We start from the raw sequence: 26,186 nt of genomic DNA, 5'->3' as shown, positions 1-26,186 counted from the left end.
CCGTGTCCTCTTTGGGCACCCTCAGCCCTCTGAGGCCTCTGTCCCAAGCCCTATGAGCTCTTTCCTGGCTGACATGCGTCAGCACTAGGTGCTTCCTGTGGCTCCCATGAGCTCGCACCACACACTGTGAGTCCGTGAAGGAGACTCAGGTCAGCTCTGCCCACCCGTAGCCCCTCGAACTTTCTGTAGTTGCCCAGCCAGCCTCCTCGCTGAGCAAGGTCATTATCAGCCTTGGCGGACAGCAGCTGGCAGAATGCGAACTGACCAGGGACAAGGACAGTGCTCCTTGTTGCCCTTCAGGCTTCCTGGTCATCATCTCCGCCCTGCTTCAGCTGCAGAGTTAGGGGTTCCCCACTTCACCTGCCTGCTGTGGTCTCCTCCCTGCCTGGGGCTCTTGGGGTACCCCGACCGGTCTCCCTTCTCAGGAACTGGGAGCCTCCCCTTTTACAAGGGGTCTGACTTCCTCCCAGTTTTGATGTCAATGGTTTTTCTTTTTACAGGTGAACCAGATTCAAAAGACCGTGATCGAACCCTTAAAAAAGTGAGTAAAGATCAGCCGGGCACCATGGGCCTTGGGGAACTAGGCTCAGGGCTCTTTTGGAAAGACAGGTCAACTGGCCACTTGGGGACTGAATATCGTTTCTAGCAGCCTGTCACAGACTCACATGGGCTGACGGGAAACTGCGGGGATGCCGGCTACATGATCTGTGGCCCCGGGATTGAGACTCCTGGTGGCTGCAGAGCACCCGCCTTGCCCAGAGGCGCTCAGTGATGGGAGGGCCTCCTGACCCTCCACAGCAGCTGGCAGTTGCTCCAGTGGTCATTTTTCATTTTCCCCTTTGTTCCTGACTGGAAACCATTGGGAGCAAAGCTCGCTGAGTTAAGCTAGCAGAGGTCTTGGCCAGCCCTCAGCGGGGATGAGCAAGGCCTTTCATCTCGCAGCCGGATTGGGAGAGCAGCTGCCTGCAGCAGTCAGCTTTTGAAATGTGGGGGTGGCCGCATATGGGGAAGGGCCAGCAGCGGGGTCCCGCCTGGGAAGGTCCCCTAACTCGTGACCTGTCAGGGTCAGAAATTCTTCTGTGAGACTCATCTTCTGTCGGGCAGGCTCTGGTCAGTGATCAGACAAGCCTATTCCCTGGGTTCCCTCAGGGGTGGGCCAGGGGGACAGGCAGGAGCATTGCCTTGAAGCTCCCGAATCACTTCATCTCCTTCCCTCAGCCTCTCCCAAACAGGCTGTGACCTAGAAAGGCCCCTGCTCCCGCCCGGCAGCTGCGCTTTATTACCTCTTCTGTGGTGGTCCCTGGCAGTCGCCTCGCCAGGGCCCGGTAATGAGGCTCTGCTCATTACCATTAGGCCTGGCCCAGGGCCCAGCGGGAGATGAAGAGAGCAGGTTCTGATCCTCTAGCCCTAGTGTCGGGGTTGTTGAGCTCTTCATCCTGTGTAGGTCCAGGGGCTGGGGCCAGGGAAAGCTCTTTCTGAGCTCAGGCTGTCTGGAGGCTCAGCCATGGCAGGGAGGCTGAGCCTCGCATGGGAAGGGATTTGCCCCTGCTCCGTAGCCTCTGCTCAGCCCCAGGTCGAAGGGTCACATGAGGTGAGGGGCTGGGTGCCGAGGAGGCCAGTGGTTCAGGAGGGAGGTGTCAAAAGGAGCTCCATTGCTTGTGGCTTTCTGACCCAGTCTCCAGGACCAACAGTTAAGAGCTGGGTGGGAAGGATCACAGGCAGAGCAGACCCTGCACACGAGGGTCCCAGGGGGCTGCCACAGAGGCTGCCATGGATACACATGGTTGGCTGGCAGAGCTGGGCAGGGGGCACCAGCTCAGAGAACTGGGGGACTGACTCCTGTCTCGATTTCACAACCAACGAGGAGGCCTTGAAATCTGACGCCCAGCTTCTGGAGCCACATGGAGAGAAATCCCGGCTGCTTCCCACCTCCCTAGCAGCCCACCACCTGCCAGGAAGGTGGGTGAGTGGCAGAGGGGGCAGGCACCATCTCCGAAGCAGATCCGCTGACCTCTGCATGAGCCCCCCGGGCCTGCCTGGCTACCGGTCGGCTTCTCTGCATCCCAGAGCCGACATGTGATCTCCCCCGACCACATGAAACCGGCACTGCCTGTTGCCTCCTCTTGGCAGGAGAGCAGCTCCCAGGGACCCCAGCACCGGAAACAGGAAACTGCAGCTTTCCTGTCCTCTGATGAGGAACATTGCCACATGGCCACCCTACCGCCCCCAGCCTCCCCCAGGGGCTCGGCCTCTAATCCCCCAGTCTCTGGGCTGTGTTCACATGGTCGGATGGGGATGCTTTCAATTTCCCTTTCCTGGTGGGTGGAAGATCCCGGCTGTGTGGGCACAGATTGAGGAATGGCAGGCATTCCCCACCAGGGCCGGCTGCTCCCAGCCCACCTCCCAGCCGGCCTCTCTCTCCCTCCTCCTTTCCCTCCTCCCTTTATCGCTGCCTCTTCACCCCACGCTCACCCAGGGGAGGCAGTTTGCTGTTGAACCTTAGGACAGGCAAGAAACGGGCAGCCGCCGTGGGGAGAGCTTCAGCGTGTGCCTGGTGTGGGCCTGGCCCTGTTCTCCCTTCCTTGAGGATAGACGTAATGCAGACTTCAGGAGCTTATGATCCAGTGCAGAAGCCATGATGGTATTCTCAAGAAAAGGGACCAGTAGTATAACTGCCAAGGTGGTGCAGTTCAATGGACATGCGGGATGGGCAGTCCCAGCCTGCCCCCGCCCGACCCATGACCTTGTTGGCTAGGTCCCTGTTCCTCTGAGTCTCTTTACCCATCATGGAAAGGGAGAGCGGAACTGAACTCTTGGGATGGCACAGTCAGTGCTCAGGAGCAGGGGAGGGAGGCCTCAGGGGGCTGAAGTGGCCGGGTGAGCTGCATGTGGGGACGGAGCCTATCCTAGGGCCCTGTCCCAAGGACTTCCGTGTTCCACCTCACTACTGATGATCAGGGGAGGAACAGGGAACTCAGCAGAAAAGGGCTGGCTTTCCAGCCTTGTTTCTTGGTGGCAGCCCAGTACAAGTGCAGACTTCATGCCGCAGGTGAGCTTTGCTCCCATCCTCGTCAGGTGCAGTCAGCAGGTACCTCTTTAGGGTTCCAGGGGCATGTCCATGAGGGGTCCAGGCACTGGGGACCAGCCTACGCTTGTCCTCACTTCCCTGATGACTTCCTTCCTCTGGCCGACAGATGGAGGAAGGTACTACCGCCCTCCACATCTGGGGGGCCCTGCTACTGGACAAACCACCCTCGTCGCACAGCACCGCAGTATTTATACTGCCCGACATACCGCCCAACACATGGAGCTGGCAAAGTCCGTTCTGTTGCTTCTGAGTAGAAAATGGGGAGGTGGAGCCTCAGAGGGGTAGGACCCTGCAGCCGAAGATCAGAGTGTTCATCCTCGCTCTTGTCAGCTGCCTCAGAATACACTGTCGGATCTCCCTGCCTGACCTTAGTTTCCCCACTTTAATGTGAGAAGGGCATGACTCCTGCCCCTACCCCTAGGGAGTCCCGAAGCCAGGGTGAAGGCCACCCAGGTGGCAATGATTCGTGTCCCATGAATGGTAAACTAAGCCATCAGAGCCTTCTGTGGCCTCTTGCTTTGACTGTGAGGGGTTCTTGTGAGAATGGTGAAGAATGGTTGTCGTGGAGGGTCTGATGAGCAGCTGGCAGCAGTTTTCACTGCAGCCGTGTGCTCCCTGCAGAGGACAGGCGACCTTACTTCCAGAAGGCTGAAGGCAGTGTCCTGTAGACGCAGCCCGTCTGCACCACCCATCCCTTGAGGCTGCCTGGCACTGCGTGGAGAGCTGTAAGCCTGGATCCTGCCTTCCTTACACCTCGCGGCCCCGGCCTTGGCCCTGGGGTTGGATTTCTGTTTCCTTTGTGGCTGATCCAGTCCCTGCATTTAGTCAGCGTTCCTGGCTATCGGTCCCTGGCCCTGGACATAAACCCCAGCTGACAACTGAGGGAAGGGGTTAGAGGGTTAGCCAAGATACAAGAGCTGGCGGCCGACCAGCAGGCTGGTAATCCTGTCTCGTACCTGTGCGATACGCCACACACACACTGCTGCATCCATTGCGGTGCCCTCCTTCCTGAGAAGAGGAGCTCCAAGTGATGGGATTGTGGCAAGGCAAGAAAACCCTCCACTTTGTGCCTCTCTGCCTGTCTCTCTTTCTCTTCCTGTCTCTGTGCCAGCACCCAGCCAAATAGACAGCAGAGGCCAGGCACTGGGACCACCCAAGCAGCAGGTTGCTTCTAACAAGAGAATCAGGGTGGCTGCTGGAAACCCCTTGTCCAGTTGGGGTGGAGGGGGAGGTAGCGTAGTGGCTTCTCAGGCCCAACTGTACCTGTTCCTTTGAGCCACACGCTTCTCAGCTGCTGGTCACGCTCCTCCCAGGAAGAGAGAGGGGTTCACCTAGCAACTGAGACCCCATCATAGAAACTGCCTGAGGCAAAAGCAGTGAGGCCAGCTCCTGCCCAAGGTTTCACCTGTTCACACCTTCTCCAGGGGGACCATTTGTCCTGGAGGTGGCAGTCCCCGTATCCAGTTTGCACAGCACCACGTAGGCCTACATCTTCTGCCTGGCAAGTCATTCAAATACTGATTTGACCGCTGTGTGCGGGGCACGTGACAGGGTTCAGAGAAGTGTGGCTTCTTGCCCACTTCTTTAGCATTTCCAGTGGGGTAGGGAGCCTATCAGGGACACGCATCAAGTTAGAAGAATTTGTGTTAGCAGCCTTTCTCAGGGATAAGCCCTTTGTTTCATCAGAATCTCCTTACTCCCTGGGTCTATAGCTGTGTTTGGGGCATTTAATGCTTTGGTCAAATTTATGTTCTCTATTCTCTGGCAAAAGTATTCATTACTCTTATGTCACACATACTCTGGACTTGTTGAGACTTTTAAAAACCAAGTTGATGGTCATGTACTTTTGAGAGGCAGACTTGGCAAGTCATTCTTCATGTGGTATCTGAACGACCTGGTGATGACCCATGCTCTTAGAGACACCCTCCTGGCTCTGAGCACTTGTGAAAGGCTGAAATCAGCAACTGATTGAGGTCCCAGTGAGGAGAGTCCGACCTCATACCTCATTCCTGCCCCCGTCTTTTGTCTTCTCCGGGTTGCTCCAGGAGGAACTGACTCTTCTCCTGGTCCTGGTCCGCCCACTCCATGCTTCTCAACCCCAGATAACCACTGCGCCGTCATGTTCCTCAGATACATGGCCGGATCTCCACCAGCTGCTCGAGCTCCCAGCTTGTGTGGTAGACGCCTCTGCCACCAAGCCCTCCAGCAGCAGTGACAGCACCTCCTGCCCCTCAGGCTTTGCCATCAGGGAAGTTGCCCCATCTTCTCCTGCCCAGTTTCAGAAAAGCTGCTTGCAGGTTTGCCTTGCCATCTCCCACACCCGTGAATCACGGGAAATGCAGCGTCCCTGCCTCGGATGCAGTCCTGCCCTGCGTCAGTCTCAAGACAGCATTGCCCTTCCCAGTTAAAGATGACACTGGTCACAAAGATTATGCCCACAACGGCCAAAAATGCCAAAGCCTCTGCCACTGCTCTTTCTGAGCGGCCCACTCCTCTGAGCATTCCCTTATGGTCCTTTTTAGTCCCAGTGGGGTAGGAAGAGGTCCTTGAGTCATTTTCCTCAAACATCTGGTTTGACAGTTTGGCCATTTCAATGGCAGAAGCAAAAGATTCCTACTTTTCCTGTGCTCAGCTGGTAGAACAGGCCAGGAGTAGGTTCTGATTGCAGTTCTGTCACCTGCTGGGACACTTGAGTTCTCTGCTGGACCATCACTACCTAATTGCGACCTTGGACAGGTGATGCCATCTCTCTGGCCTCAGTTGCTTTCATTGTTTTAAAAGAAGATGTTCGACAGATGACTTCCATGGAGTCTTCAGCTCTGCCATGCTCTATCTCAGGTCTCGGTAAAGTGGCACAGGGTCACACGAGATGGGTAGGTAAGGGGGCAGTGGTGCATAAGTGGCATGCGTTTGTGACGCACTGTCATCCTCTGGTCAGTGGAGTGACCCCCTAGCCCTGTCTTCTCTCCTTTGGCTTACCCCAAGACAGCATTCTCAGTAGCATGAGCTCCACAGGGGCCAGGGCCTCTCTGTCTCGTTCACAGTGAAATCCCCAAGACCTAGGAAAGGGTCTGGCACTTAGTAGGCACTCAATATGTATTTCTGGATGCAGCTCCAGGAACAAGCCCGTATCCAACCCAGCTATGTCCTGCAGGTTTGGCAGTGTCTTCCCAAGCCTCAACATGGCTGTGAAACGGCGGGAACAGGCCTTGCAGGACTACAGGAGACTGCAGGCCAAGGTGGAGAAGTATGAGGAGAAGGAGAAGACAGGGCCAGTGCTGGCCAAACTCCACCAGGTACCAAGGCGAAGAAGAGCTGGGGGCGGACAGCGGGCCACGTGGTTACACCTGGCAAGTTTCTCCACCTGGGTACCAACTCTGGGGCTGTGTGGCCAAGGCACCAGACGTCCTGATACCCCACAGCAGGGACACTGGATAAGCCAGTGACACTGTGACATCCAGGGTCTTGTTCCCCAGGCCCGAGAAGAGCTTCGGCCTGTGCGGGATGACTTTGAGGCCAAGAACAAGCAGCTCCTGGATGAGATGCCGCGGTTCTACAACAGCCGCCTGGACTACTTCCAGCCCAGCTTTGAGTCCCTGATCCGAGCACAGGTGAGGCCACGCCCCACCCCGCCCCAGAGGATGGCCCAACACTTTTCCCTTGGGAGATAGTCCTGGGCTTTGTAGACATGTCTCATGCTGCTCCCCCCCGGAAGGGTGACCTAGCCATTCTCTGCAGAGTCAACATCCCCCCAAGGAAGGGAATCCAGGGGCCTCTGGTGACAGACTTTGGGCGTTTGCTGGAACTTCTGCTTGGGTCCCTATATTGCTCTTTGGTTAATCCCAGCCCTGGGATGAGGTTCCTTTTTGCTTAATGGTTCTTCCCTCGACTCCTCTCTGCCTCTCACATTTCACCAGCAGCAGCAGGAAGAACCAGGCTGCCCCTTCTGCACCTCGTTTCAATGGGTGGGTTCTCTGCCTGGCGTGCTCAGGAGGTCAAGGATGAAAGCCCTTTTCTGAGGACCCTGCACCCCCTAAACCATAATTAGTCCTCGTCTGTTGATGGAGCTAGTCACCTGTGGAGGGGTCCCTGAACCCAGGGGAGAGCCATGTCAGGGCCCCTGCCTGGGTGCCGGACCGTGGTGCCCCTTCCAGTGGAAAGGCAGGCTGGGCGTGGGTGGACGTGCCCAGTGTAGCACTGGGGCCAGGCAGCTTCAGGGTTGCTGCACACAGGCCAAGACCCTGTGTCTCCTGCTACTCTAGGGTGTAAGCACACAGAGTTTGTGCTCGGGTGTAGCTCCTGCCCTCCTTGCCCCGCAAACCGCCCCCGTTCTTCTAGCCAATAGCAGGGATTATTCTCCCCGCTTGTAAAAGAGAAAAGTTTGAGGTGCTAAAGCCAAGAGGTCTCCATGTGGGACCCCTAGCTGACTGCAGGTGCTCTGCATCCTGCCACCTTTCCCACCAAGTAACAAAGCTAAAGACTCACTCATCCTGTCCACCTCCAGCCCACTCCTGCTCTTGGCCTGGGTATCTGGCGCCCTCCAGTGGACACTGTCATTCCTTGCAGTGTCCACAATTGCAGGCAGCCAAGGAAAACCTCCCTCCCAGCCTGCCTGCCATCTTTAGCAAACACAAAACCCAGGGGGCCATACACCTGGGATCAGGAACCCTGAGCAGGATTGATGTTGGAGCTGGGACTTGTTAGTGACCGTGTGCTTGGTCATTAGGGGAAAATGAGGCAGAGAACTAATGTGCACAAGGGAGTAGGGGGTTCCCACACTTGCCCTGAGAGCCTTGCCCCTGGAGGGGGGCTTCCTTCCAGCAGCTTCACCCTGGGCCCTGGAAGGAATGTGTTTAAGGACATCTGTGCCTTCCCTCTCCTACGTCATCATGGCTCCTGCTCCCAGCCTCCCAGCCCCCTGCATGCTGCCCTGCCCCCTGCATGCTGTTGCTCACAGGAGGAAGCTCCAGGGTGCCCAGGCTTCAGGGTGCCCAGGTTGGAGCAGTTTGGGGGCTAGAGATTCCCTGTAACCAGGCAGCAGGGTGGCTGGGGGTTGTTTACTGCCTCCTCAGCACCAGCCTCCCCCTGCCGCGGCTGCCATTGCCATTAGTCACTGGAGAAGTGAGCATTCCTAGTGACTCAGCCAGCAGTGCAGCTCTCGGCTCTCAGCAGGGAGTTGCGGGGAAGGGGCCATCCCCCACCCTCCCGAGCACTAGCCCAGGCCCTGTCCCCTGAGGTGAAGACCTTGATTTAGCTCCCTTCAGCCCAGGGGAAACCTAGCTGTGGGAGACAATTCCTCAGAAGCAGCTCAGCCAGAGCCTTGCCACCAAACCTGCCACTCAGGCTTGCCTTGCCAGTGACAGCACTCCCGGGGTCTGGAGTAGAAGTTGAGTTCCTTCTCCCTGGAGACAACTTGCAGCTGAGGGTGATAAAATTTAGGGGTATTTGAATAGTGTGGGGCACTTTCGTGAAAGTACAGACTTTCATTTGCCATGAGGTGGAGACAGGCAGAAATGGCCCATCTTCCTCCCCTGGAAGAGCCCGTCCTGGGCCAGCTCAGGCCCTGGGTCTCAGCAGTCCTCGGCCATCTGGGAGTTGCTGTGGGTCTCCCCCATTCCTCGGCATGCCCCGCCTCACTCTTATCGCCTCTCCTGTCCCACTTCTGGGGCCTACACAGAGGGAAACACGGAAGGAGCTTGGCATCAGCCGTTTTCCTAGCTACCCCACTCAGGCAGTGATTCACGGTGGGACGAGTGGGAAGCAGCAGAAGGCTAGGAAGGTGTCGCCTTTCTCACCTTTACTCCCTTTTTTTTTTTTAAGGTTTTGTTTCTCCTTTTTCTCCCCAAAGCCCTCTGATACATAGTTGTGGGTCCTTCTAGTTGTGGCACGTGGGATGCCGCCTCAGCATGGCTTGATGAGCAGTGCCACATCCACACCCAGGATCCAAACCAGCAAAACCCTGGGCCACCGAAGCGGAGCACACGAACTTAACCGCTCGGCCACGGGGCCAGCCCTCCCCTTTACTTCTAAAGACTGACTCTTTAAAGACTGAGAGACATGCCGTGGGAGCCAGCCATGCCCTCTCCCATGAACAGAAGCTTCCAGCTTCTCCCAGCTTCTGTAAAGCAGTAAGCCCCTATTCAGTGCCTGACTCCCTAGCCTCCCCAGGACCCACAAAGGGTCCTCTCACTGCCCCCGGCCCCGTGTCTCCTCCACAGCCCTTAGCCCTCAGCTGCTTCGGGAGCTCCACCACCTCCCACCTCACAAGAACCTGCTGCTTCCCTCCCCCTTTGACTCACTGCCACCCCAGGCAGTGCACATTCCTGAAAGACTTCAGGCACCGGCTTCACTCCTCCCTGGTTGCTGTGCCGTTTAGGAAGACGGGCGGAAGGGCAGGGCAGTGGTGGAGGGAAAAGTGGAAACCAGCCCCCTTTGCTCAGCTCACGGAGCTCTGCTTTCGGGAACAGCAGCGGACTGGGGTTCTCTGGCCCCACCAGTCCTGCTGTGCCCAGGGGGTGTGGTGCTGTCAGGGCTTGGTACCCTGGGAGCCCAGCACCTGCCAACTTCCTCCTGCCTCCCACCCCAGGTCGTGTACTACTCTGAAATGCATAAGATCTTCGGAGACCTGACTCAACAGCTTGACCAGCCTGGCCACCCAGACGAGCAGCGGGAACAGGAGAATGAGGCGAAACTAAGCGAGCTCAGAGCCCTCTCTATTGTGGCTGATGATTGAGTCCCCACTCCCTCGAAGACCCTGGGGTCATAAGTCAGCCTCTCTAGTCTTTGTCCTTTTCAAGCTTAGACTAAAGGGTCAGCCAGCAAAAGGCCCTGCCCGGAATAAGTATGGGGATAGTGGCAGCTCCTGCTCTACCTCACCAGCCCTTTGGAATAAGCCTGGCACCGAGAGCCCCAAACAGGCTGCCGTCTCCCCACCCATAGCCAAGAGCTTGCAGAGAGGTAAGCATGCAGAAAGCAATGCAGGAGCCGCCTCATTTCCAAAAGGACCGTCCAAAGTGCATCCTGGCGTAGGGCCAGAGCAAGCTCCCAGCCTTCACCTTCAGAGGGCACGGGCTCTGTCAGCTCACTCAAGGTCTTGGCCATGCTTGCATGGTTGGGATAACGTCTACCTCCAAAAGGCACATCCTGGGGAGTCCAGCCACGCTCGCTGCCTTTCCACTTCAGACTCATCTTTTTTGGGCGAGGCCTGTGACACTGCCCTGGGGAATGTGAGAGCTGTGGTCCTTCAGTCCTGACAGGCCCCTCACTCCAGCCTTCCAGCACAACAAAGGCTGGCTTAGCCCACTTCTATCCCTTAGGTCAAGTGCAAGGAAGAGCCCCAAGTCTTGTAGGTTCCCAAAGAAATCAGGACTCAATTCATATAAATACCCTATCAATCAATCACACAGAATGTCACATAGACTGATTCACAGGCCTCAAAGCAACAACAGTGGGTTTGTGTCTCACCTGAATATTTGGAATTTTATTTTTTCAAGTAAAGTTTTAAATAAAATTTCCACATAGTATTGTGCTGTAACTAAGGAGAGGAGGGGCGAGCCGCCCCAGGTTTTTGTCAGGGTTATGCTGCCCCCTGCTGAATTGGCAGGACCCCTACAGCATTCTCTCTCCTTACCAGCAGGTGGCAGAGCCCCGAGTGCAAGGGACTGGCTCTTCCTGCTGCCCCGCCCCGCCTTCGGGAGGTGACTACACCTCCGATCCAGCAGAGGCTGGGCCGAAGGCCGGGAGGAAGGAGGAGCGCACGGGCAGACCTCAAAGAGGAGGAAGGGAAGAGCTATGGAGGACACTTGGTTTGTTTTTGACTTTGGTTTATTTAAAAAACAAAAAGCCAAAAAAAAAAAACAACTTTATATACAAAGTCAAACTGAAACCATGGGTTATGGAAAGAGGCGAGACTTATGGGGAACAGGGAAAAAGGCTGGGCCAGAGCCGATACCACATTCTGAACACAGGGAGCCAGGGGAAAGGTGCTGGTTTCTTCTAGCAAGTCTGGGTGGCTGGAACAGTGCTCACTGGCAACCACAGCCCAACACTGAGAGCTCACTAGCATGGCCTTCATCCTGCGACGGCCAAGGGCGCCCTTCCCCAAGAGCCTGCTCCTGTAGCCTAGCAGGATGTGTGCCATCCAGAGGAAGGGGCTCTTACCCCCGGCCAGATTCCGTGTCTGTTTCTTCAGTTTATTGGCATCAGACCTTATGACATACTCGAAAAGCCTTTTCCTCCCCTGTCTTATTCTAAACTGGAAGAGGACAGGAGAAAGTCAGCACAAGACTAAAGGGCCCCAGGAGAGATCCCAAGGTAGAGGGCAAAATGAGGGGTGCAGAAGATGTTGGATTTAGTTGTAAGTGGAACCATGGTTCCTCACTCATCTGTCCCACACAGCACAGACAGACCCCCACCCTGACGGCCTGAGCTTCTCTACAGAGGCTGAGCACAGGGGTCAGCCACCCCCTGCCTATGGCCCCCAGGTCCTGCTCCAGCTTCCTTCTGGAACCAAAAGGGCTCTAACTTCAGCAGGCTCCATCGCTGACTTCACAGGATGGCAGCTCCTGCACCAGGCCCCTCAATTGCTAGGTGCTGGCTCCTCTTTCTCTACCCAGCTGTCGGCCTGTTTGAAACAGATGTAACGAGAGTTAGGACTCAAGGAGGAAGGACCAAGATCTGAGCACTACTAACCACTTCCTCCTGGGAGATTCCAGGTTGCAAGCTGCTGACTGATGGCTTCCATAAGAAACTAGCAGACAGAGGAGAAGGCGAGGTGAACCTGGGTAAGGGCAGAAGGGGCTAAGGTGCTGGCTGCCATCCCATCCAAGCCTCCCAGCATGACAGCCGGCTCTCTCCAAAGGGCTCACCTTTTCAACCATTCGCTGCATCTCGAGCTGCAGTGGAGTCAGGCGCCTTCGGAAGTCCTGGAGCAGCCGCTGAAGCTGATTCTTCTGTCGGTCAGCTGTCCGGGCTGTCTCCTCAGCCTCAGCCAGCCGGGTTCGCAGCTCCTGCATTTCTGCTGCCAGTGTCTTATTTGTTACTTCAGTGGCTGAGAAGCGGTTATGGCTCTCCTCTAGTGGGAGGAAATACCAAAAAGACTGCTGCTAAGTTAAGGATTAGAGCACAGGGCAAGAGGCCCGAAGCCTAAGGAGCAGGGTCTCCCCCTTAGTCTCCATGTATACACATCTGCACGTCCCATCTGTGACAGGTCCCTGCGGCTTCAGGCCACTCACCCAGCTTCAGTTCCAGTGTGTGAATCTTGTTCTCCAGGTAGAGCCGCCCACTGTCCTGCTGCTCTGCACGCTGTAAGAGGTTCCCCACATGGATCAGGCTGCCATTGTGGGCCACCAGGCCTTTGTGCTCCATAGGGGCAACACCCGGCTTTGTGCTTTTCCCAGAAGGAGGTAGCAGATCCAGGTTTCCTAGAAGGAGCCACGAAGATGTAAGGGTCTCAGGAGAAGAAAGCAGCCTGCCCTGCCTGTCATCCATGGAAGGCTGCAGAGCACCAGTACGCACCAAAGAGCACCTCCTCAGGGAGCCCACCGTCTGTGCCCTCCTGGCGACTGTACTGAAGGCTGCGGTACTGGCAAATGTTCTGGGTCACCACCCTGCTGACCAGCTGTTTGGCCTATAGAAAACACACAACCAAGATACTCACTGTTGAGACGACGCAAGACCTTGCCCCCGTGGCATGCAAGAACACAGAATCACAGCATGTTAAGTCGCACACAGGAGTTACGTGCGTGCTTATGCACACGGATGTCAGGAGAGGCCATCTCAGAAAGGACTGAGGGGGGCGTAAGAGAAGGCACCTGCTCTGCACTGAGCCGGAGCCCAAGGGTAAGCAGGATCCTCTCCAAGTCTCGCCGGTGCAGGTAGCCACACCAGTTGGCATCAAAGAAGACAAAAGCAAGAAGACAGTCCAAAGGGAGCACAGCAGAGGGATCCAGCTCCTTGGGCTGCAAGAGAAACAAGGATGAACAGGATTTACAGATAGCTCTCTCAATGGCTAAACCACCCAAATAGCCCTTTAAAATCGAGCAGTTTAGCTGACACAGTTACACCCAGGCGCACCTTCCAGTTGGAGACATGGCCCTGAACCAAAGGGGTCCCTGAACCTGTAACCAAAGGCCTATTTGGAGCACTTTTGACCAGGGGCTGTCACACACAGTGGAACCTAGTGTGTCCCTAGGTGAGATATCTCACTCAGGTTCACCCTGACGGAGATAACGATGTTTTCTGGATCCTATGAAAGTGCCATTCCATGAGTCAAGAACCACGTTTCGTCTTTAAGATGCCAGAAATGGTTTGGCAAAAGCATCCCTCTCCCAGGAGTGAGTCAGAGGCCCTGTAAGCTGCACTGCCACTGAGGCCCAGAGGGGCAGAAAGGAGGTCTCACCATGTCCTGGAGGGAAGAGAACTCCATCTCTGACTGGTTCGAGGCAACCGACCGGACCTCAGAATCCTCTAGCTTGGCTCCTGCTACAGAAGGCCTGAGATAAGTTTGGAGCCAGGACCACACAGGCCCAAACTGGCTCCAGAGTGCTAACACAGGAGAGCACTACAGCCAGAGAGGCAGGAAGCCGGCACCAGGCGCCTGCAGGCTTCCCTCTCACGCTGCACATACCGAACTCCTCCTCTCCATCATCCCTCAGAAGCAGCAGTTCTGGGTCGAGGGCCATCTCACAGAGGTCCTCAGACGCCTCACCCCGGGGCTTCTCCTCTTCCTCTCCCCCAGAAGATGGGGGTTTGGGCAAAAGCCCATCTTCCTTCTAGGAGAAGCAGACCAAGACAATGAGATCTGTCACCTCTAATTACTAAAAATAATAATGGCTAACGTGAGTATCAACCATGTTCAGGCACTGTGTGAAGGGCTTCAAATACAGCGTCGTATTCAATACATTTCATTACATGGGGTTCAGAGCAGACCAGGGCGATTTCAGGACACCTGGGATTTTCCTTAGGAGTCTATCTCAATCCCATAAGACATTACGTTTACTTGGTAGTACTTAGGCAAGAAGTAGACCCTTGTGCTTTTGAACGGGTTAGGGAAAGGCAGTGTTCTAGTTAACCATGAGGTAATCAAAACACCTATACTCCTCAAAGCATTCTGATTAACAGATTTCTGTGCTGCCATGGTGTGTCAACCACATTTCCTTTCCCTCTTCCAGGCCCACTGCCCTTATCCTAGGCGCCCCTCTTACTAGCTGGATGGCCATTTGCACCTGAGTACACACCAGGGTCACAAGGCACATGAGTTGAGAGGAGTAGGAGAGAAGACCCATCAAGTGCCCAGAGCAGCACCAGGTACCACACGGCACACGAGTCCTGGTCAGCCTTACTACGTGTAGCCCCAAGTGCCCACGCAGGGGGCAGAGGTACTCACCGGCGGGGCGTCTGCCTCGGCAGCTGTGCCCTCACTCTGTACCTCATCCTTGGACTCCTTGGCCGCCTCCTCCTTAACCACCTCTTCTTCCTTGGCTGCCTCCTCCTTCTCAGGTTCAGGTGGGGCCACAACCTTTTCAGGAAGGCTCAGCAGCATCTTATAAATCCTATAGCCAAAATCCCTCTGCAACATCTCCAGAAACAGCTCGGCCAACACCATCACCTGGTGGAAGAGGCGGCAGGGGTCCATGAACATGAGGAGAAGGGAGCGTTCCAAGCTCTGCCACCCCCAGACTCCTCCACCCACCTCAAAAGAGATCCTTTCTTTTGGCCTCCGGTCTTCCACAATACCATGGAGGGACAGGTTTACACAGCCAGCGTGTGCCACAACAGCAGGTTCCAGAGGGGGTGGAGGGGCCTCTGGGAGATCGGTGTCCATTTCCTGCTGTACAGTGACTTCTGGATTCTCTGCATTCTGTTTAGAGGTGTCTGCTGCTTGCTCCGATGCATCAGCCACCTGTTCTGTAGACTCTGTTTCCTGTGACAAAAGCCAAGAGCTATCACCACCTGGGTCCAGGGGTCAGGGCACCTACCTGCCCCACTTGCTCGTAAGGTGCAGCCTTACCACTGGCACCTCCTGGGGTGGGGGTGCTGCCTCTGCAGCTTTCTGCTGACACACAGCCTCCCATTCTTCCAAAGTAGGCATGATGGTCCCGACATCTGGCAGGTACACCACCACAGTCTGGAGCCGCCTTGGGGGTCCCGGCTGTAGGTACTGAAACTCAGCAAAGCGCCACCTGCTCACAGAAGGAAAAAAATGAAGTACTGACCCATAACATTCACAAGCAAGTGCTTCAGTTTCTAATCAACGTTTAATGAGCACATACTACATGCCAAGCTTTGAAAGTACAAAAATAAAAGATATAGACCAAGTCCTCAAGAAATGGTTAGTCAATGCGCAGATACAAGTAAGCAGACAATTACTATCCAAGGCGCTAAGGCAACAGGAAAGAACACTGAACAGCTGCGGGGGGTGGGGGTGGGGGGCAGGCGGGGTGTCGTCACATCTGACAGGCTTTGCAGGGTCAGCTGGCCTTCAACACACATATGCATCCCTAGGCATGCTCATGACCAAGGCAACCATTTGTGAGGGCTGGAGGGAGGATGCGCTGGCACTCGGGAACAAAAGAGAACAGGTCAGAAAGGCACAAAAGCTTGGCCTCCTGAACGGTCTCATCAACTCAGTGGGCTGGCCACAGACAGGAGCTCAGGGCAGCCACTCACCACTTTGTGCAGGCGCTTAAGTCGATGCCAGTCTGGGCTTGCGCACAGCGGATGGCAGTGCGGACTAGCACCTGTGGGTCGCCCTTGGGGTCGAGGCCATCCAGGGAAGGAGACCACTCACCCCCAACCAGCACTGCCTCCTCTTCTTTCCGACCCAGTAAAAACTACAAAAAGAGATCAGGGATAAGAAAGGAAAAACCAATTACCTGGGTCTCCCACTACCCTGGGGAATGAGAGCAACAGGATGTGGTGAGGAGTGCTCTACACGAGGAAGGGGGTTTCTCTACCCACAAATATGAACCAGCTAGGTAACTCTTTCTGCCAAGTAATAAGATCTCTAAGCCACACTGTCCTGGTAAAATGAGTGGTATTCCAGCTCTGAAATTCCTTGTTTCTGTGAGTTCACAAATAGGAGCTGAGCTACTGAAAACCTGACAGGGACTGGATGTCATCAATGAATGCACCTTGCCTCCTGGACTCCAACTCTTACCTTAATCTGCTTCAAAGGATGTTCTGGCGTTTCCCTTGGCTCAGCCATGTCATCCACAAAGAGCATGCAACAGCGATACAATTCCTCCAGTCCCGGGGAGGAGAGCAGCAGTACCTGTGCAGGGGCAGCATGAAGGAGGCGCTCGAGAGCTTTTTCACTTCCTGTTAACAATGGGCTAAAGCAGCAGGGCCCCAGTCAGCTCACCTTGGAACTGTATGCAGGGTCACTGTCTGCGAGGATCGGCTCAGCCCCGGTGTCTGGAGCTGACTCCTTCTCAGAAGATACCTGGATACGGCTTGGATGATGGAGGGAAAAGGGCTGGCTCAGGGGGAAGGCTGACAACCAGCTCAGGTGCACAGTCAGAAAATCTGAGGGAACCAGGAGGCTGCGGTAACGGCGCTGGAGTTCTAAGAAGTCACAGGTGGGGCTGTAGGAAGAAAGCAAGGGAATCCAGATTGAGCAAAGACTAAATTATTTTAAAAATGGTACAGTAAAAGACTTGGGGAAAAAAGGCAAATTATTTTATAATCTGGGAAAGAAGAACTTTCTAAGTAAGATATCTCTGGAAAAGGAAAAGATGGATGAGATTTGACCACTAAGATGTTACAACCTCTAAAGGCAAAATAAAGTCAAACTGGGGAAGGAAAAAAAGGGAAACATTTGCAATATATGACAGAGAAAAGGGTCACTGTCTTAATAGGAAAGGAACCCACAAATCAGTAAGAGAAAGGTCACAAGTCTAAGAGAAAACTGAGAAAAGAGACATCAACAGGTACTTAGAAAAAGAAATGAGACGTATGAAAACATGCTCAATCTCACTTAAAATTAAAGAAATGCAAATCAGAGTATCACTTTTCACCTATCAGACGAATGAAGATCAAAAAGGCTCATAAGACAGTGTTGGCAAAGGCAGGGGAAACAAGTACTTCTTGCCCTCTGATGGGAATGCAAACCGATACAGCTCCTGAGAGAACTGGCAAGATCTATCAAGGTTTAAGCCAGCTTCTCCATTTCTAAGAACTGATCTCAAGACAATGCTTGCACCTGTCCACAGAGATGTATGTAGAAAGATGTTTGTTACAACAATATTTAGGATAATTAAAGACTGAAAGTAAAGAACTAATTAAGTTACAGTCCATCCACTCTGTGGAATACTATGTAGTTGCTTAAAAGAATGAGTTCCATCGCGCAAACGTTAACATGGAACAAATTCTAAGATATATTAAGTGAAAAAGCAAAGTAGCAAGCAGCATGTAGCACGGCTTCCTTGGCCGTAAATAAATGCAATTGTGCGCACAGCTCATGGCCAGCAGCCCAGCTCCGACTCAATGTGAGCCGGCTCTACATCCAGCCCTCTACATGCTGTGGGCACCAATGTATTGTAGGATCAACCTTAGGAGGCAGGCGGGTCATCACTGAACAAGAGGCCCTACCTGGGCCCAGAGAGGGGAACCAGTGACACGGGGAAGAGCAGTGGCAGCCCTCCTTCTCTTCCATCTTGAATGTGGAGGTGCAAGGAGGCTGCCCCTGACCTCAGCTCAGGCTTGGGTGGACTCTGCTTTTGGGGCCTGTCTCCAATACACAGCAGCTGGAGCCCTCCCTCTCCAGTGCTAGATGGAACCTGGAATCACTCATCTTACCTCTTAGTCCATCAGTTTCTGAGAGTGAGAAGTAAGCTTACAGGCTAGTGTCCTCAGACCTGCTGGAGCACTTAAAAGATAATTCAGAGAGCTAGCCCTGATGGCCTGGTGGTTAAAGTATGGCATGCTCTGCCTCCACAGCCCTGGTTCAGTTGCCGGGCGCAAAACCACACCACTCATCTGGCAGTAGCCATGCTGTGGCAGTATAGCTCACAAGAAGAACTAGAAGGACCTACAACTAGAATATACAACTATGAACTGGGACTTTGGGGAGGAAAAAAAGAGAGGAAGATTGGCAACAGATGTTAGCTCAGGGCAAACCTTTCCCTGCAAAAAATAATAATTCAGAGATTCCCTGGAAGAACAGTTCCAGGGTTCTTATGATCTATAATTTCTACCTGAATTATAACTGCTGTTGGGTAGCTGGATTTTGACTGGTTCGCCTTAATTATACCCAGCATAACAATTTCTGGTGAGCAAATCATAAAGTTCCATCAGGGCACCTGTGTCAATGACACTATGCTGGTCAAAATTTGAGATTTTCAAATAAAAAACTTGTCACATTGGAAAAAAAAAGGTCATAAGAACACAGACACACACTTATTCTCACACGACTTTGTCTCATTTACACAAGGAACTGTTAGCAGCTTCGAGTCTCACCACCCCCCAGCCCCGCCACTCACCTGTCCACAGTATAGGGAGTGAGATGGACTCGGTAAGGAGGCAGGTCATGCCTTGGTTTCTTAGCACCCCAAGGCTCTCCACCAGCCCGCTGTTTGCGTTTCTTGGAGTCATAGTCATCACTGGAGGGTGATCCATCGCCAGAAGGAAGAAACCACACTTACATACAGATTCAATACATACTGGCCTAAAAAGAAACAATCTGAATCCCCAACGTTAAGGAAACGGATAAAGAAGCCATACTAATAGTCATGTACCAATTATAAAGGTATTAAAAACTGCTTCTAATAACATAGAAAACCACTCACATTAAGCAAAAAGAATAGTATGCCACACTATATATACAGTAGTTCCTCAACTGTGCAACACCTTAAAAGCTGAAGAGAAAAAAAAAATAGCAGATACCTCTGACTGATAAAGCTTATAATTCTTTTTTATATTTTCCTGAACTTTATAAATTATAGTTAACGTAATTTTTTTGAAACGAGAAAAACTTAACTGATTTGTTTTAACAAAAGACATTATGGCACCATGCTAAAGGTTCTATAAAATAAGTTTTATTAAAAGAGATAGTTCGGGGCCAGCCCCGTGGCCGCGTGGTTAAGTTCTCGTGCTCCGCTACGGTGGCCCAGGGTTTCGCTGGTTCGGATCCTGGGCGCCGACATGGCACCACTCATCAGGCCACTTTGAGGCGGCATCCCATGTGCCACAGCTAGAAGGACCCACAACTAAAATATATACAACTATGTACTGGGGGTATTTGGGGAGAAAAAGCAGAAAAAAAAAAGATTGGCAACAGTTGTTAGCTCAGGTGCCAATCAAAAAAAAACGAGATAGTTCTTGTAATAAACCTCTGGCAGTACACATGGAAGTCATAAAAATACTCAAACCCTTTGATCCAATAATTCCATTTTAAAAAATATATCCCAAGGAAGTTAATTGAAAAGAAGAAAAAAGATTATATATAGTAGAAAAAAATTCAAGCTGAAAGTAAGAAAACCACATTCATATCCAGCAATACCTGAATTTTTATAGTAAATAAATACAGGCCTCATACAACCATTAAAACAAGAGGATTACCTTGCAATATGCAAAAAAATGTTTAATAAGAATGCATAAAAATAATTTGAATTCTTAAGATTAAAATTATAAAAAGTATGCACATACACAAAGACTAGAAAAGAACACAGGAAAAAAGCAGCAGTAATTTTCCTTTTCACGATTATTTTAGAAAAGTCTTCAAGAAAGCTTACCTTAAAGGGAAAGGGAACGATACATCTTTACAGCATTTAAACTTTATATAACAGCATGTACTACTTTATACATTTTTGTAATAAATTACTTATTATAGTATCAATATGTTATGGGTTCAATAAAATAAAAATAGAAGAGAAAAAAACCTTTAACCCATTATAAAATGCCAGATTGATAGGGGAAAACCCTCCTTTGTCTCATGAGACAAATAAAATCCACTGTCACTTCTTCATGCGAGGTAACTGAGTTGACATTTACCAGACAGTCCCTGCTCTTTCCCTTCAGCCCTGCCTGGCTGGTTTCCCTAGTCATTACACCCCTGCGTAACTAAGTTGATTATATTTAACCCAAAGTTTTTCTTCTTTTCTCTTCTATCTGCTTGGTTAATTTCCCCAGGCATCTCCATCCAATAGCCGCCTTCTAATCCTGCCTTTATGGATGTCAACCCTTCCATGTTTCTAACAGAAGAACTGTTCCAGTCATTTTGACAACTCTCTTCAGCTCACCCATGACTGAAGTGAACTCTTCAGTAAATGCTGTCAACTTCTAGTTAAACTGGACATTCCACTGAATCCCGTGAATTCAACGGCCAGTTTTCTCTCGCTATTGTGAATTGTCAGGAATAGGTTATAAGGCAGTACCAGTGGAAGAAATCTCAGTAACCTCAGCAGGATACTGAGATGTATATCCACCTGGATATACCCATCTTAAAACCTCAGTAGTTCAGCCTCAGCAGTCCAATGGAGACATTGTTTCCTGCATCCCAAAGCCTGAAATTCAAAATAAAACTTGGCTTCCAGCCAAAATGCTAATGTGGCTGACTCCTTTATAAATTGTTGTTTCCTCAGAGTGATCTAATTCTTACTGCCGCCTTTCCTACTCTGCAAATTTTCTCTACTGCCTAATGGTGATATCTCCCTGCCAAAGGTAATGGCTCCTTTCTCTGGAAGCCATGACACTGAAGCATTATGGTCAAAGGAATATAACACTGGACTCGGCATGTCCAGGACAATCAAAAGCAACTGACTGCACAGAAAGGCTGAATTTGAACCTAAAGCAGAAAGTCAACAGCAGCCATTGATTTCCACCCACGCAACATTATCCCGGAGAACACTTGCTGTGATTTTGTAATGAAACCTTCAATAAACTCACAGAATGTGAAAGGTGGAAAGTCCTTGGAAACTGAAGACCAGGAAGATGCACAGGACAAGAGGTGTGGTTGTATGCAAAATATATGCCAGTAAACTGAGATTGGGACCAGGTGTTTCAAGTAGTGGAGACACTGTGGAAAACAATCCTAGACAATCAAAGCGTCCCCGTAGTTAGAATTCACAGCGACCTATCCCGACGCAACAAACACTAGTTGCAGCACAGAGCCTGGCTACATCACGTGGCCTCAACTTTTCCTCTGAGTTACTTCACCCTCCTTTTAAGTGTGCGCATGGACCACACCTTCAGCCCTGACGATGGAATAACCTACTGGCATCTGGGATAGGGAGTTGTTTCCTTCTCAGGACAGTTCTCATTTCAAGAGAACTACAACATGAGAGAACTTGCTGGAGTGATGAAAATGTTCTATATCTTAATAGGAACAAGGATTACATGGGACCGTCCATCTGTCAAAATTGTCCAGTTAAGATTTTTGTATTTCAACCTCTACAAATTTTATCTTAAAAAAATTTTTACCTTAAAAAAATCAAGTACAAAGCAGAGAGTAGATGGAAGGATAAATGAAAAACAATGGCAGATGTTGGTACTTGTTGAAGCTGGGTGACGGCTATATGAGAGTTCAGCATCCTTTTCTGTTTACTCTGCTTGTACGTGAAATTTTCCATAATAAAAAGTTAAAATGAATACCGACAGACAGAACTAGAATAAGCCTTAAGCAAATTAGTCTGGAGCTTAATTCCGAGGGACATAAGCAAAAACCTTCAGAGAGAAAGGCAGGATAGGGAACACACGAGCCAGGGAGAACAGGCAGCACGCTCCTGGCAGGCCCTGACGTTCACAGATGATAGATGGACTCGGGTGCCCAGAGGCCCAGATTCACCTGTGTGCTCACATAGGGCTAAGGAGCTGTCCACAGAGCCAAGGCTCAGGCCTGGATCTCCTAGCAGAATGCAACAGACATTCTAACACCACACGAATGTGTACTGATATAAAGAAACCTGTTTTATACGAGGAATTAAAACATACACTGCAAAGTTACTTTTTTTGGACAATTACTATTTTCTTGATAGTTATGATTCTTGGTATCTCAATCTTAGGAACTAGAAATAAAAGGGAAAATTATCTATTAAAAAAATGTCAGTATGGAGCCAGCTCCATGACCTAGTGGTTAAGTTTGGTGCACTCAGCTTCAGCAGCCCAGGTTCTCGGGTTTGGATCCTGGGGGTGGACCTACACCACTCGTCAGTCATGCTGTGGCAGCAACCAATGTACAGAATAGAGGAAGACTGGCACAGATGTTAGCTCAGGGTGAATCTTCCTCAGGGAAAAAGAAAATTCAACGTGACATTTTAAAAGATGAACTACATCAAATTCCTGCTTGCTGAACCAGTAGATAAATTTCCAATGCTTGTACATACATCTATCTCAATAAGTCTGACTATTTCAGAATAAAGGACCTAGGATCTAGCTGCAGAAAGAGAATGTTCATGTCAACAGATGGCAAAGAAAGGGACATTGCTCCTCGAGGCAAATAAATAAAATAAAACATCTTTCCCGCTTGATCATCCTCTTACCTTCGGCCCTGATCCAATCGTCCGTGAGGGCCCCGAGCAGGAAATCTGTTCAGGTGGCTCAGATGAAGTGTGTGGGACGTTTGGAAGAGACTCAGAGCTGCAGAAAAGAAATGGCTGGTGACTCAAAACCCTAAATATCTGTCCAACTTCCCTGTCCCTTCCTTCAAGTGCACAGAAGTCCCCAGTTGTTCTGAGAGCAGCAACCTGATGGTTACAAGTCCATTCATCCAGCGTACCCCATAAAGCCACACCCCAACATCCATGCCACTGGTACTCACGCTTCTGAGGAAAGAGAGGGGGAATCCGGTGAGGCTGGAAGATCAACTGGGGCTGAGCTCCCAGAATCCCTTGCTTCTGGCCCAGGGCTGCTACATGTAGAAGGGGAGGTGCTGGGGATTTCAGTAGGGGCTGCAGGACAGTAACCAAGAAATTCAGGGCATCCCGTGATTGATGTGCTCACTACCTTGGAAAGATGCTGCCCCACCCCCTCGACAGAAGCACAGTTCTTGCCCAGCTTTCACAGCAGAGGGGCATCCCTCCCTCCCCTTTCTGATGCACATGCTAAGGAGCAACGAATACCTGGTTGGAGAGCGTTTGCACCTTGACAGCATTCCAGGGCACTGCCTGGCCTGGGTTGTACGCAGCCTTCACCAGCACCTTCTCACCCAACTGGGGCAGCCGGCCCTTCACCACACTGCCAGCACACAAGCCAGGAGGCCCAGTCAGGAGAGAAACCCTGGCCAAGCCACCCTGACTGCCCCTCCGAGGTCCTTCCCATTAAGATTTTTCACACCTTGCATAAAAATAGCAAAGCAATGGCTTCAGAGGAGCCCCACCAGCATGGTGACAGAACTGAATCCAACAAGCATTTATTTCCAGAAGGGGACCAGCTCAAGCGTACCTCAGCTGAAAAAAGACCTCTTCATCCACCACCCCAAAGTAATCGTGTAAGCTGGTAACAATGCCAGTGAAGACCCGCTGCTTCTCCCCACCCTATAAGAGAAGAGTGCAGTTTAAAAGTAATAGGGAACATTTGTCCACACTCTGCCATTAGCATCTGTAACGCACCCCCCTGCTCAATCAGAGTATTGCATCCAGATTCACATGGAGGCAAGCATACGCATATAGTGCACATACTCAACCCCTGGGGAGGGGAAAACGGTGCTCATTCTTGGGTCACAATCTTGTTCTAGGGTTTCCAGTTTGTCTTTAATTCCAAGAAACAGCCTAAAGATTTCCCTAGAGCCAGAACTTAGAACTCCCCAGGCAAAGGTGTCTAGTCACCTCCAGGACTGGCCCAGGACGGGAGTGTGAGGAAGGATGAACACTGTGGTGTAAGAACCAAAGCACCGGGCCTCCACACATGCTGGGGCAGTCGCGAGTGCTGAAACCAGAAAGAACGCCCAACCTACCTGAAGGTGCCTGGCATTCTGGGACAGGTCTGTGGCCACAGGAGGAGTGAGCAAACCAGGAGGAGGACCCAGAAGAGATGTTGAAGCTGTGCCTACGGGACAGAGAAGCCATCTCCAGGAACAGCACCTATCTCTCAAACACTAGACTCAGCTGGAGGACATGGCAAACCCAAAGGGCAAAGTGGCTCCAAGCAACCCCTGCACAGGGTTTCACTGGCGACTATGGGGGTCATCTCCTAGTTTCCTAAGAAACATCAGCAGCAAATTGCACTCCACCAGGGAAACCCCAAAAGTCACATTTTTAAAGACTAACTCCAAGGCACACACTTCCGAGTATGAGGCCAGGTAGGGATCAAGGTGATCACCTGAGAAGTTCCGTCCCCCTGGAAGCGGGTTGATCCGCTGGCGCTTAAACTGGGACATTGGGAATGCTGTCCTCTTTCAGAGTCTTGGGAAAAACCTTTAATCAGAAAAGAAATAAGTTAACAAGCTCATAGGGAAAATTTCCACCTACCCCAAAAAGTGAACCAAGGAGCTTACAGAAAGTGGGGAGGTGGGTACCGAGAATGAATGGAGGCTAGGGAGATGCGCAGGAAATGAGGAAATTACATTGTCCCAGTTTGCCTTCACAATAACCTAGCGGTGGGCGATACTGTCATGCGATTTTAAAGAAAAGGAAACTGAAGCTCGGAGACATTAAGCGACTTGCCCGAGGCCACATAACCAGTTGGGGCCAAAACTAGGACTCACACCCAGGTCTCCGGACAACTTAGCGCTCCTCTCACTAGGCCACGCCACCCCCGGATGGTTGGGGAGAGTTGGGGGTTGGAAAGAGCCCCGGCGACATTCATTCATTCGAATACATCCGCCAAAATGCTCCAAGCCAGGCCCGGAAAAATGGAGGCTGGTGCCGGAGAGGAGATGGTGTGGGCCCTCTCCCCGGAAGCCCGGCCCGTTGTTCCCGGACGGGCGGGGGGGAAGGCAGCTCGGCGGCCCGGCCGAACGCGAATCCGGCAGCGCGCCCGCCCCCCCACCCCGCTCCCGCGCGACAGCCGTGGGCGCCGGGGCCTGGCCGGGCCGCGGAGGCCACCGCGGGAGGACGGCGGCGCGCGGTTCCTCCTCCTCTCGCCCGCCCCCAGGGCCCTGGCCGTTGCCAGGGAGACGGGACTTGCAGTCCGAGGGGGGCTCGGCCCCTTCCGCGCCCCGCGCATCTTCGCTGCCCGGCCCTCGCAGCCCCTCGGCCGGGGGAGGGGCGAAGGAGCAGAGGGGCGAAGGGGGGGTCCCCCAACCCACCTGCGGGCCAGGGCCGCGACACCGGGGGGACAAAGACACCCGGAACCACCACAGCCGCTGCTGCCGCCGCCACCGGAAGTGCCTCTCCGGAAGCGCGACCACTGGTCGGAAGCTGCCACTCTCCCGGATATGGTCCCTCCCTCCTCTCCACCGACCTCTCCCTTCCCCCACGCCGGCCAACCATCCCACTCCGACTGGGGAACGGAAGTGCGCTTTCCCCGATCGGATGCGCGTTTAGGAAGCCGCGCCTCGATCGTGTCCTCGCTTAAGTGTCCCATTAGGAAAGTAGGCTTCAGAGAATTGGTTCCATTTCCAAAGACAGCTGGACCTGGAACCTCAAACATAGGGGAGCACCTACCACCCCCACCTTGCCTCATCCTGACAGACCCCAAGACTGCAGCAGCAAGAGTACCAGCCCCTCCTGACTGGAGGAGGAGGACGCCTGAACAGTAGCCATTTCCAAGAGACATTCCTGTGTCTGACTCAAGCCAAGGACCTCAGCCCTAGCTTGCCCTTCCATTGACAGCACTCCCACACACACCTCCCGTCCTCTGGGTACCTGCAGGAGACTGAACTTCTCCCCTGTCTCAATTAACAAGGAGCTAGGAACCTAACAGGCTATAGTAAGATAAACCACCACAATACCGGCCAACCCTGTGGCCGAGTTGTTAAGTTCGGGTTAAGTTCATGTGCTCCCCTTTGGCGGCCCAGGGTTTCACAGGTTGGAATCCTGGGCATGGACATGATACCGCTCATCAGGCCATGCTGAGGCAGCATCCCACGTGCCACAACTAGAAGGACCCACAACTAAAAACATACAACTATGTGCCCGGGGGCTTTGGGAGAAAAAGGAAAAATAAAATCTTTTTTAAAAATAAAAAACCCCACCACAATATTCAAGTAGACATTTCCTTT

At 52.3% G+C, this 26,186-nt stretch overlaps 2 protein-coding genes across 12 annotated transcripts in view; one reads left to right on the top strand and one right to left on the bottom strand.

Moving 5' to 3' along the window:
- Window positions 1-20,634, top strand: part of BIN3 (bridging integrator 3) — a 56,505-nt gene extending 35,871 nt beyond the window's left edge. For 3 of the 4 annotated variants that reach the window (XM_005607672.4, XM_070261260.1, XM_070261261.1), the window contains 4 exons: window positions 501-541; window positions 6,243-6,384; window positions 6,565-6,699; window positions 9,675-10,611. In XM_005607672.4, coding sequence (XP_005607729.1) covers window positions 501-541; window positions 6,243-6,384; window positions 6,565-6,699; window positions 9,675-9,821 — 465 coding nt within the window. In that variant the 3' untranslated portion in view covers window positions 9,822-10,611. Of the gene's footprint in view, window positions 1-500; window positions 542-6,242; window positions 6,385-6,564; window positions 6,700-9,674; window positions 10,612-20,218 lie in introns of those variants that run through there. The other variant, XM_023636156.2, reaches the window with a different exon arrangement.
- CCAR2 (cell cycle and apoptosis regulator 2) lies at window positions 10,895-25,515 on the bottom strand. Of its 8 annotated transcripts, none has more exons than XM_001492251.6 (21): window positions 25,272-25,515; window positions 24,344-24,438; window positions 23,979-24,070; window positions 23,468-23,559; window positions 23,146-23,260; window positions 22,845-22,974; window positions 22,567-22,663; window positions 18,571-18,690; window positions 16,452-16,674; window positions 16,248-16,361; window positions 15,758-15,921; window positions 15,099-15,270; window positions 14,781-15,011; window positions 14,475-14,696; window positions 13,716-13,860; window positions 13,488-13,570; window positions 12,901-13,047; window positions 12,605-12,716; window positions 12,322-12,510; window positions 11,956-12,161; window positions 10,895-11,711 (listed from the first exon to the last, which is right to left on the bottom strand). In XM_001492251.6, the coding sequence occupies exons 2-21, from the start codon at window positions 24,399-24,401 to the stop codon at window positions 11,667-11,669; spliced, it is 2,757 nt and encodes a 918-aa protein (XP_001492301.1). In that variant the 5' UTR covers window positions 24,402-24,438; window positions 25,272-25,515; the 3' UTR covers window positions 10,895-11,666. The 8 variants fall into 8 exon arrangements, with proteins under 8 accessions (XP_001492301.1, XP_023491921.1, XP_070117336.1 ...); XM_023636153.2 differs by having other exon boundaries at window positions 10,895-11,867; window positions 25,272-25,512; XM_070261235.1 differs by having other exon boundaries at window positions 10,895-11,867; window positions 13,488-13,567; window positions 25,272-25,512.
- Between the last annotated feature and the right edge of the window lie 671 nt (window positions 25,516-26,186).

Source organism: Equus caballus, chromosome 2 (assembly GCF_041296265.1).
Source record: "Equus caballus isolate H_3958 breed thoroughbred chromosome 2, TB-T2T, whole genome shotgun sequence".
NCBI classification, from domain to species: domain Eukaryota; kingdom Metazoa; phylum Chordata; class Mammalia; order Perissodactyla; family Equidae; genus Equus; species Equus caballus.
Note: the sequence above shows the minus strand (reverse complement) of the source record. Positions and strands in the feature narration are given on the sequence as shown.

What these genes read in the sequence shown, in the direction of transcription:
- CCAR2 (XM_001492251.6), bottom strand. Translation starts at nt 24,401, where the DNA reads ATGTCCCAGTTTAAGCGCCAGCGGATCAACCCGCTTCCAGGGGGACGG. An exon ending in TGCAAACGCTCTCCAACCAG is followed by an intron (nt 22,975 to 23,145) that starts GTATTCGTTGCT and finishes ACTGTCCTGCAG; the next exon opens with CCCCTACTGAAATCCCCAGC. An exon ending in CCCTGAGGAGGTGCTCTTTG is followed by an intron (nt 12,511 to 12,604) that starts GTGCGTACTGGT and finishes GGCTCCTTCTAG; the next exon opens with GAAACCTGGATCTGCTACCT.